This window comes from Oryzias latipes, chromosome 20 (genome assembly GCF_053564925.1).
Source record: "Oryzias latipes strain Hd-rR chromosome 20, Olatipes_Hd-rR_3.1".
NCBI lineage: Eukaryota > Metazoa > Chordata > Actinopteri > Beloniformes > Adrianichthyidae > Oryzias > Oryzias latipes.
In genome coordinates, this window is record NC_136256.1 from 10,821,254 (window position 1) to 10,833,257 (window position 12,004).

General features: G+C 46.4%; 1 protein-coding gene across 1 annotated transcript in view; it reads left to right on the top strand.

The window, feature by feature from the left end:
- The window catches only part of zeb1b (zinc finger E-box binding homeobox 1b), a 48,382-nt gene continuing 36,378 nt past the window's right edge, over positions 1-12,004 (top strand). The window contains exon 1 of the mRNA XM_004080900.5: positions 1-244. Coding sequence (XP_004080948.1) covers positions 187-244 — 58 coding nt within the window. The 5' untranslated portion in view covers positions 1-186. The remainder of the gene's footprint in view (positions 245-12,004) is intronic.

Below are 12,004 nucleotides of genomic sequence, written 5' to 3' on the forward strand. Positions count from 1 at the left end.
TGGACCGGACCGCTCTGGGTCGGGATGTGCAGGAAGGTGATGTCGTAAAAGCCCGAGTGTCGTAAACCAGGTGCGGAGAAGGGGAGGTGAAGGGGAGGGAGACAGGAGGGAGGAGGGGGGGGGGGGGAGAGGGGGGGTGAGAGAGGAGGTGACTCTTCGGCAGCATTTAGACACAACGAAAGGATCATGGCGGATGGCCCCAGGTGTAAGCGCAGAAAGCAGGCGAACCCGAGGAGGACCAGCGGTGAGTAAAACTACTTCCAGCGCGGTGCTTCCCTCCGTCAGAGGCGGTCTGGAGGCTGCTGAGCGTCCGAGTAATTTTGGCCGAAAGTTGAGCGGCACAGAAGTCCTGTTTTTAATGACTGAAAGTGGTGGGAAGTAGCAAGTGAGCGCCGTATCACAGCCTGTGCGCTGTACCGTTATACCTGGGTGGCGTCTCTCCCTCCGCCTAGCGGTCCGCTGCGCCGCGGACCGTTATACGCACCTCACTCTGTCAGGAGCGGACAGGATCTTTCCGTCACTTTTTGCCCCTTTTGACGCCTAAAAATGAGTCAGTCTTCTCGAAAGTGGAGACTTTAATTGATTTTGTTCGGTTTTTGTTAAGTTTTAGGGCTCCGGCTCTAAACTTGGACATGTTTTCTGTGAAAAAATACCTGACTCTTGCTGCGGTTCGCGACCAACCACTTAAATAAAAGAGTGAGAAGAGACCTCACAGGTACACGTTATTTTTAATTGTGAACAGAAAAACAAGTAAACTCTCAGATCCAATCTTTCTGTTGTGTTCTAGCTTAGAATAGTGCGGGGACATTTCTTAGTTTGGTGCTGCAAGGGACACTTTTTGACGCTTTAAAAAGACAACAAAATGTGAAAATGTGTGTTGAGTTGACGCGCTTTTCGAACAGCTGTCAATTTCAGAACTTCTTTTTCATCCTTGCATTTTTCCCCCGACGTTACACTCGTCCTTCTTGGGGATCTTTTTTGACTATTTTGACCACGGAGAAGTGACCGCTGGAAGCTAGCGGGGATCCAGAGCGCGAGGATATCTCACGCGCCGCTTGTGTGAGCAGCGCGAGCGCAGCCCATATAAGGAGAGCGGATCCTGTCCTGCCGCGCGCTGGGAATTCTGATTCTAGAGGGACCGTGGACTTCTCTTGTCTCCTCATTGATCCCAGCCCGTTAAATTTACTGTAAAACCAGAGCAAACGGAGTTTCTGCTGCGATCCAAACACATTTATGTGCTTTTTTTATCCTTTTTTGTTGGCAAAAATGTCCACATTCAGGTTCTTTTGGACGCGAGAAATTATCATATCGCCACGTTTTAAGAGTGCTTGGTTGGTGGGACAGGTTCGTTTCCGGTGTTGAGGGCAATATTGGAAGACCTTATCAGCTTCGTCCTGCGTGTTGACCGGTGAAACTCTCCAGAGCCGTGCTGATTCAGCTTTTTCCCCCCCTGTGGTGATTTGAATCTCTTTCCAGTTGTCTTCTAACTTCATTTCCGAAAGAAATTCTATTTTAAATTCTATAAATCTGAACAAAAAGTGTGTAGTTCACTCTCGTTGATGTTTGGTTCTGTGGCTGTACTTTTTACTGTTGATACTTTTTAGTCCTTCTCTTTATCAGAGCTTTTGCTTGTTTTGTTTTTGCTTCCGATGGTTTCACCTTCTCCTTAACTTTTATACTTTGACAGTGTTGTGTAATCAGCCTTTAAAAGAATAAGGATTGCTAATATTCCACCCCTTTGTGACTGCTTTGGTTTGCCTCAACCGATGCACTGTCAGAACCAAACCTGAAGTGGATCAGGTTTGGTCCTACAAGGCCAGAAGTGGAGCAGACGTCGGGAAAAAAAATCATGAGGCGATTGCCCAAAACAGGAAGGAAAAAGAAGCATGAAGAAGAAACTAGTCTTGCTGGTTATCTGACCAGAATGAACCTCCGTAAAACAACACCTTTCTCCACTACTCATCTACTGATAGAGATTAATGCTGCGAGCTGTTTTTTCTGCTTAATGTGAAGTTCAACTGTATTTAAACTGTAGTAAAGATCTCAATCTCAACCAGTTTTTTTGATCTGCACCAAAGTTTTGGAGCTTTTAACTGAAGTGGAGTATCCAAAGAATTGTGGTGTGGGTCAAACATTTTCGACTTTATCCTCCCTCTGACCAGGCAAATGATCTGTCCCATGAACCACACAGGAGTAGAGCTTTACTGGCTTGGCAAAATGTGTCAAAATCTTATTTTTGTTTCATTCTTAATGATAATTTATGTACGTTGATTTTTTGCTGATTAATGCCAGGGACTTAGCCAGGTGCTTGAGAAAGAGGGTGTAGCAACATCAAGGTGAGCTTCATTTTCCGCTGTAAACAGAAAGGTGTTAACAGCCAGCAGGGCGACAGGTGTTTGCAATCGGCTGGATACTGCAGCTTCCTTTGTCGCCCCCCCCCCCCCCCCCCCCCCAAATCAGCTCCCCTCAGGAATAGCAGCCGTTCCCTGCAACGGTAATTTAACACAGCAATTTGGGGAACAGAGGAATGCGTGTGGTATTAACTTTCTTTGCAAAAATAAACAGGGCTGTGGTGCTGGGCCAGATTTAAATTCGCACTCAGAAGGCATTTTTCCGCATTTTCATTACATTTATAGAGCGTTTGCAATGTAACTGCTTGCTGGAGAGTGTCACAGACCTGGAATCAGGTAAACGGAACGCCTCGGATACTAAACAGCCACATACGATAGATTTGTGGGGAAACAATGAAAAACAATGGCATGGTTGTGCTGTGGAACCAGCAGCGGATTTGGGCCACAATCAGGACTGGAGTGGATGTTGGTTCTGCTCCAGACCTCCACATGCCACTTGGGTGTTTTAAAAGACACCTGTTTACATTTAAAGGTTCACCCCTGTGGTCTGGGAAGCTTAGCGGAGGAGGAAATTTTTCATTTCTCTCCCTGCTTCTCACCAGCTTCATTTGAAAGTGCCAAGTAAGAAGAAAATCCCCCACCACCCCGGTCGCTCTATCTCTCGCTCCTCCTTCCACAGCTTGTCCTTTATTTTGGTGATGGTGGGTGGGGTATGCGGGGGTGGAGGTGGGTCAAGACACAGTAGCTAGGGGTGCTGTTGATTGCCCCCTGACCTAGGCACCCATGCGTTCTCAGAGTATGACTTCACTTTCCCCCCTCTGTGCTATTGTGGGGCTTCCAGCATGTCCAATTGTGTTTGTGTTCAACTCTGTTCAATAAGAAGAGAGGGAGGATGGGCGATTGGGGGGTTTACCTCACCCCCTCCCTCTGTTCCCCCACTCCTCCCTGACCCCTCCTCTGTTCAACTGTGGCAGACCATGGGGCTGGAGGGGGGTACAACAGGTGACAAGTGGGGAGGCGTCGGTGCTGGCAGATGCAAAGTATGACGCATATGGCGGCCATCTCCCAGATGCATTTTTAGGGTCAGACCAATCCAAGAAGACTCTTCCCTGGTTTGTCCTTAATTATCAAGAAAAAACATAAAACAAAGATTTGCGGTGAGGAAAGGTTCAAGCTTGTAGGGTTAGGGGAAGGCCCGCTCATATGACCATGCCAGAGTGAAAACGATGTGATCTATGACTATGTATGTGCTGCTGTGAAGGCAGCTTAATGATTAGCTACTCCCATGGAGAAGAGGAGCATTAGCCCATAAAAAGATGTTCTCCCTTCATAAAGAGGTAGTTTTAAACCCAGAGTCAGTTTCAGTAACCCCCTTAACTGCGCATGCACGTGCTTTATTGGGGTTTGCGTGGCTGAATACCTAAATGAACCATTGTGTGTTGAGGCTTTAGTGAGAAAGCCTGAGGAGAAAGAGCCTAGTTACCTTTGCAGTTTGCCTGCTCTACCTCATACACTTTCAGGGCCAAAAGAAAAGGGCCATTCAGCTGCCCGGCATGGGGAGGGAGAGCCCTTTTCACACTCAGCTTGTGGGAACCTTCTTCATACTGGGCATGCCATTTGCATATGACCCATTCTTTTCGCAAAGGTCCCTGTGAGGGTGGAATCTGTGGAACATTCACAGAATTTTTTAAATCCTTCTCTCACACGGCCCTCTGGCCCTCAAGAGTCTGCGAGGCAGCCCTCTGTTTGAGATTTTTGTCTCGGAAATGTGTCCCTCACCTGCCTGATGCTTAGTTGTTGGCATGGAAACGTCCCCGTGGTGTTTCTGTCCCGTGTATTTAACGTGGAGACCTTATTTTGCATCTGCATTAGTTGGAGTTGCAAGTGTCTTGGCGACGTCCTCACTGATGATGACATGACTTGCACCCTCCGTCAGAAAGGACAGACGTGTCCTGCAGTTGTTGAGTGGGGCAGGGGCTGGAGTTGTGGGGCAGTGACGGGGTAACAACCAGCATGAGGCGGTGGGAGCCTGTAGCATCGCATCAGCTCATTGAACTGTACAAAAACACAACCGTTGCACTGGAGCAACCTGCCCCCCACCCCCCCACCCCCCTTCCCCACACACACACCCCCAGAATGGCACCATCCTGGGCTGCCCCTCACCATCATGAATGTTCATTTAGGTACAATTAGTGAACAGGGATGCTGTGAGGATTGTTCAGAGAAGATCTTTGTCGTGTCCAACGGTCCCAACAGACTCGGGGAGGAGAGCCCAGCTGAGAGTAACTGAGCAGAAAACCTCTTTGGTGAATCATGTGCACGCAGACGGGTTTTTTCCTTTCTGCTGTTTTACCAGAAGTGTTATCTGCTCCTTCCTCCTCCTCTGGTCCATCCTCACAGGTGTGGGGGTGAGAGTTAATATTCTCCTTCCACGCAGCGTATACTTGAGGGAAAGATTACCTTTGAATTGCCATCCTGGCGAAGGTAAACGTCATGTACGGCATGTCCGGTGCCGTCTCTTGATATGTGATTTTAATCATATGTTTGGTGGCTGCTCTTCAGACCCACCCTGGGCCCCTCTGGGTCTGTCTGCACACCCCTCCATGTCCCCTCATAATCACCACCACCTCCTCCTTTCCCGCCCGTCCATGCCCTCCCCTTCTCGGGGTCCTCAGTGGAGCGGTTAATGAAACAGACTTTACTGACACAATAGGCAGAAGGAGGTCTGGTGTGGGGCTTCTACACCAGCTTGTGTTTGTGCCAAAGACTCATTGGGGAAAACCTCTGGTGTAACTCCAAACCACCAGACTTATCTTCTTACAGAGATGCTGGACGGGCCTGACCTTGTTGTCGTCCACAGTCCATCAACAGAGATAAAATTGGATGACATCAGATGTAGAATACTCCACTGCCATGTTTTGTTCCTTGAACACAGCCTAGTTGTTGGCTTTTTTCCAGCCTCTTATGATGACCGTATTGATTTTCCTCTCCATAGCACACAGAACTGATAATGGCCCTCCTGAGGGGCTGCACATTCATATTCACATCCTGATTCCCGTAGCACAGCCTTTCTGCGATGTCCCAGGGGCCACAGTGACTAACGAATCCACCGCTATGCCCACAGTGCGTTGAACTAACCAGGCTCGGTCAGCCTAGTGATAGCTCCATCAAGAAAAACACCCAGAAAAAAGAAAACTTAGTCACCCTGTTAGTTAGTCCGACAGAAAGCTGACTGCTATTCTGGATGTCAGCATGGATAAACACTTATGCAGGGCTAATGAGGGGAGATGACAAACCTGAGACAAGGCTGGATACAAGGAGGCATCTGTGGGGGTTCAGTTGATTAAACCACGATTAGACTTCAGCCAATCCAAAGCGTACTCATCAGCTGCTGCAAAAGCTATGTTCACATGCACGCTCAAACGTCCACTTTAATCGAAGAGTCTATGTAAACGTGCGCATATTCACATTTTTGACTTCCATGTTCAAAACACGTTCACGCGTAGCTACGCACATTTTTACGACAGTTTTTGGGCTCCACGTACAAAACGCGCAGCCATTGAAGGGCTGATATCATGCAAAAAACATTTTTCAAGCTTTTAATTGTATTATAATGTTCATTCCTCATGAAAATAAAACCCCAAAGCGGTATTTTGATCCGTTTACACGTTTCTGAGTATTCCTCTATTAACCTGCTCTCTGAGCACCAGCCCCTCCCAGTCCACAAAAAATGAGCGAGTTCTCACATTGTGACGTGGATGAGTGAGAACAGCCCCTTCCAGGGAGAGTCTGCGCTGCTAGCACCGCCCCCAGGCTCACACACTTGTGGTGATCGACAAAATGCTTTCCTTTTATATGCACATCTATCTTTGTAAAAGTTTGGATGATGTTTGTTCTTCTTGGGTGAAACGCAGACATGCTGGCAAGACCTAAAGAGAGAACACCAATGCCTCAGGGATCGAGTCGTCTTACTTCTGGGTTGGAAAAGAAAATATCAAATATTGAATTTTAAAAAATCCTTCTTTTGTGTACCAAAGGTAATAAAGTATATACATGGATATTGTTTACTATGAAAAGCTCATGAAAAGCATGGTATAGGCCCTTTAAACACGCATTGAAAGTTAAACCAGTTTGAACTTTGACCAATCAGGGACTCAGATTTGGTAGTAAGTAATGGATGACAAAGACTTAAATTCACGGACGTGCCAACCACCTAATAATTGATCATGAAGGAGAAATTGATTATCACGGTTTGTACCCGACCGCAATGATATGACAAGTCTTATCAGAATAGAGCTGTGAAAGAAAACGCCTGAAGCAAGATTCACTAGATTTTCACCGCTTCCACATTTCACACCAAGTCTCTTTAAACTAGAGATGGTGGACATGCACCAGTAAAGAGTCGAAAAAGAAGAAGAAGAAGGCCGTCCCTGCTTGTATCTGCGTTTAGCACATTCTTAAACATGTGTCACATGCCTGGCATGGATGTAGCATCAGAGCAGGTGTATAATGCAGTCATTTCTTCTGTGGTGATAACTGTAGGAACCTTTAGACAATTCCCACACAAGACAGTGTTTGTCCCATCTCTCTCTTCTTTTTTCTGCAGTGAGGAACACATGCTTTATAATATTTAGTCTGTTGACTTTCGATATGCTCCGCAAACATGCTCGTGCAAGAAAAAGCCAAGCACAATATTTTTACAGAGGGTCTGTGAGGCCCTGCAGAGGCTGGAACTGAGTCGGGCACCTCTGACCCGTCTCAGCACACCTGTCCAGGCTCAGCCCGCTGCTATCAGCGCTCAGCTGTTGAAAGGGTGAAACACCACAGGGCCTCCTCAGGCATGTTTCTATAAGTGCAAGTGTGCTGGGAGTGCTCAGTAAAAGGGAGAGCAGCAGACAGTACTGGATGTCCATAATAAGGCCTTCCTGCCTGTTTGCTCAACAGCCCCTTCCTTATCGAGACCCAAGTCCGTCAGTAAAACACGGCCTTTAAGTGATTAGTTTCAGGTTATCGGTCAAACTTAAGACGGCGTTTGTTTGCTGTTCCCTCTACAACGTTCAATAATACTTGTGCAATCTGTGAGCGCCACACGGCCGGTCAGCGTTCTGCTCCTCTCAAAGTTCCCTCCCTGCGTCTCTAGCAGCTGCACCGGCTCTCCAGCACAAAGCAGGTGCTGCAGGCATGCAGCAAGTCAGCTATACACAACTCATAAATAACACCTGACAAAAGTACGAGAGAGCCAGCACCACAGTGGGGCTGGGGGGGAGAGGCGCCGATCTGAGGCTGCTGAAAACGCGGCTCATGGTCAAACGTCAGCCTTCTCAAGAAGGACATGATCATGATAAAGATGTGAAGAGAGGAGCAGAGGGAGAGGAGGAACTCCTTCAGAGAGAGCGTGTGGCCTGTTCCTCTGAATTTTACACTCTTCTTCAACGGCAACATTTCAATAAAGCCCTTTATGCAAAATTCTACTAAATAGATCTTTTCAGGCACAGGGCCGCCTCTAAGTGACTGCTTAAGTAGGAGCTTGAATTTGAAGAAGGAGGGTTATCTTTTCAGTAATTAGGATAAAAGAGCGTGGAACCATTTTAATTGTGCTCTAAAAGCAGACGAAGAGGTCAGAAAGGAATTTCTATGCATACCTTTACAATCATCCTCCTCAATGAAGCAGCACTCAGAATAAAAGAAGCCATAAATCATTCCCGATCAAAGGCCATTATTGAATGCACCTCAAAGTGAAACCTGCGGCGTGGCGTCGTCATTTTTTTTTTTTTGCTCTTCAAACACACCTCCACTGCAAACACATCCTGCCTCATCAGGGGGCTATCGATCAGCAACTCGGGGCGAAGGTTACTTGCGTCGTTTTCTCTTACCTCACAGTGAACAAAACCAGGAAGTGTATGAGAGATTACGGCCCAGGATGCAACCTAAAAGCCCCTTTATCTCTGGGAAAACAAGAGGCTTCCTGCTGCTCTGCTGTAGCCGAGCCCCCCCCCCCAAATCCTTTCCTCGCCCAGCCAGCACCAGCACCTGTGGCGGCCTATTTAAGGATCCTCATCAGAGGCTGCACAGGCCAAAAACCGGGGCAGAAAACATGAAAGCCTGGAGACGGAGCTCTGACCCGCCTGCTCCAGACTCGTCAAAGGGTCTCGATCCGATCGGAGTCTTTCTGCAGAAACAGTTCACTTCTTAGGACTGAAGAGTGTCCCGGTAATTCCCATAACAGGTTAGGTGAGACCCCTGATCAGAGTGGGCATTTTGGAAGTTATAAAGTATCTGTCATGGTTATTTCTGATGATTAATCATCGACACATCATGGATCACTCTGCGCCTAAAGCCTGACCCACAAAAGACACACTTGCTTCTTTTAGTTGCTGCCACAGCTGGCATGGGGTAAGCTGTCATGACAGTGGCCTGAGCTGAATTTCAATCAACCCCCGCCCCCATCTTCCTCCATGGTCTTTTATGCCATCACTCCTAACTGGTTCCTATTCACTGCAGATCTCTGACTTCCCAGAGAGACCTAGATAAACAAGGGCCTTTCAGTCCCTGAAAGGTCCACCCCCCACCCCCACCCCCCCTGCCTGCGCCTGGCCTCTTCCTTGTTATGGTGCCAGGCTGCAGCGTGCCCCAGGCCCTATGCCATTAATACATCCGCCCCACAGCGGACACTTTCAGGAAGATCAGGCTTTAAACTGATAAGTGCAGCGCGTTAGGGATGAAGGCAGCAGGGCAGTGTGTGAGCCAGGCAGCAGTTATCTGTGGGTGTGGCAGGCTGTGATGATGCAGGCCAGGCTGGCTTCCTGTTGTTACAGTCCATCAGGGGAGCTCAGGGGTGGGGGGATGCTCCCATGAGATTACCTTGTGAGCGTCACATGGTCACACTGCATTGAAAGGCTGTGCTCTTTTTTTCTTCTTCTTTTTTTGATGTGTGCGTGTGTTTAAATAAAGTTTTTGAGAACATTTTCTTGATTATTGTCTGTATAGTGCCCTGAGCGTGACCTTAGTGAGGATCTTCAGTCCTTTTTTTTTGTTTTGGTTTGATTTCCTCCTTTTATGTCTGGTTGCTCCTAATCAACAGATCTGGGAGGAAAAGCTTCCCACCGGTTCTCTTTCTATCTCTCCTGGGCAGATGTTTAAAAGCTGTTTGTTTACTCTACAGAGGTCATTTGGATCGACGCTTACCACGCCCATGAAAATGGCGTTTTTGGTGTTTTTTACATGTTCATGTGGCAATCATGATTACTGATATATATTTTAGGCAAATTCTAAAGGTTTGTGTCTTTTTTTATGACATATTTCCTGCAGAGCAGCAGGAGTCATCAAAAATTCCCCTTTGAGTTGTGGGCGGGACTGCTAGCCCTCCATTGATATCCCATCATGCCTTTGCTCACACTCTCTCCTGCTATCTTACAGCCCTTCACATCCCCTACCTAGCATTACCGATACCACAAAACATCGAGTAATATCAGATATATTATTATCAGATATATTTTAGATTCAGATTCCAGCTCAGACTAGGAAGACATACATGGATCTATTTGTCTACAAGTGGAGTCATCAGAATGGAACAGAGTCCATTTCAGTTGCTGCTTCACAAATCCAAGCTTTTTCAAATGAAGGATTTTTATCTGCGCCTTATCCATACAATTTGAATAAAAAAAAACTCTGAAATGCAGTTTTAGTCTTCAATTCTTTTTTTACATATGGCCTCCATCATGAGAAAAATGCAACAAAAACATGTTATAGCCACCAAAAACTCAATTTTCATTGGAGAGGGTCTATAAATGCAGGAAAGATTGAACCTTATGAATGAAATGCCTCCATGGAAAAAGTCCTATCTGGAGCTACTTTGCTGGCCGGCACGTTGTTGAGAGACAATGTCTCCCTTGCTCCCTCGCTTTTCAGCCTCTCAATCACTCCCCGACTCAGCAGCTAATTTAAAACGGTGCCCTTCTAATCGAACGGCTGTCTGGCAGATCTATTGAATCAGGACAGATGTCCAGCGGGGTGTGGCAGTGACACAGCGTCTAGACGAGCCGAGAGGTGAGCTGACGTGATTCAGATGGGAAGGAATCTCACCTCTGTTCCCTGTCGTTCCTCCGCCGCTCCAGTAGAGCACTTAGGAGATTCAAAGATAGTGAAGCAGAAATGCCCACAGAGGTGAATGAAGCAGGCGTCACAGTAACAAGGTAGCAGGCTCATATTTGGGTTAAGCTTTATCCGGCCTTCGTCTTGTTAGGGGGTCTGAATTCCACCTGATAATTGCATCGTCCCGTGACAGATAATGTTGATGTAAAGCTGTTTATTGTTGATGATGAGTCTATCGGAGCCAGCCGCCCTTGGGGAGCTTATCCCTCAGTCAAGGCTGCCTGTGTTTTATTAAAACCCATGTTCGAATGGACCAGCCCTCTGATAAACAAGCAGATTAACCAACTAATAAAACATACATCACAACATATAGAGAGGCCCCTCGGAGGCTGTTTCTATTAATACACAAATATGGAGGATTACTGTCTGCTGTCTGCATGGCCGTGGAGAGGGGATTAGGGTTCTGGTCCAGACAGATTGGATTTAATGTGTGTGTAAGACTAAACGATTGGTGTGCTTCAGCGCCTCGTCTCTGTGCAGGCTGATCTTTGCTCTCTGGCTCTCACGCCGTCACGTCCTGTTGTATGTGTGTGTGTGTGTGTGCGTGGATCAGCTCCATCCAGTCCGACAGCCAGCGTCTTCTGTGACACACAGCGCACACTTTCCTTGACCACATTGCTTTGCACCAGATTGTTTGAGGGTACACGCATAAGACAGCGGTTTATTCATTGAGGTGATTCATTTTTTAATCTCTGACCTTATAGATGAGAAACAAATGCTTTCAAAGTTTCCTAAATAGATATTGAAAGTAAATCAGCAACAAGTGGAGGAATACCGACAGTATTCTGGATGCATATGAAGCTGAACTGGTTTAATAAACACTTCAATTGGCTTTAAGTTGTTTTAAACACATGTATGGTGTCACTAGCCTTCTCTTAAAGTCTTTATATGCAGAATACTGTTTACAATAAAACAACATTTTATAAAAAGAAATACCTTTTAATTTTTTCTGGTTTCTTAAAGTCCCACTCCAATAATTTTTTGATTTATTGTAAAAGTGTTCCCACCGGCCTTTTAATTTTCGTTTTCTAGGACATAGTTTCTGCAGAGTGGCACTAGATTTTAGAAATCCTCCTCTGAGTTGTGGGTTTGGGATGGTTGGGAAGCAGTAAGCCCACCACCACTTCCTGTCATTTACACTCTCTCCTGCTATCTTACAGCCCCTCACAACCCCAACCTAACAATACTGATGCAAGAAAAATTGCAAGCAATATTAGAGCTCTCCAGCTGTTTATATTCCAGCCAGATTCCAGTTGTCTGTCTCATCAAAATGGAGCGGAGCAGGGAGCTTGTGGCCTGCAGACTGTAGCTTCTACGTCATTTTTTTTTGTCTTCTCCTGATTCAGATCAATTTAAATAAAGAAATATGTAGGATAGCTATTTAAAGCTTTATTCTATCAATGTCCTCCATCATTAGAAAATGCCACAAGAACATGTTAAATACAACAAAAACACAATTTTCATCTGAGTAGGGCTTAAAAAATTATGAATACTTCAAAGTT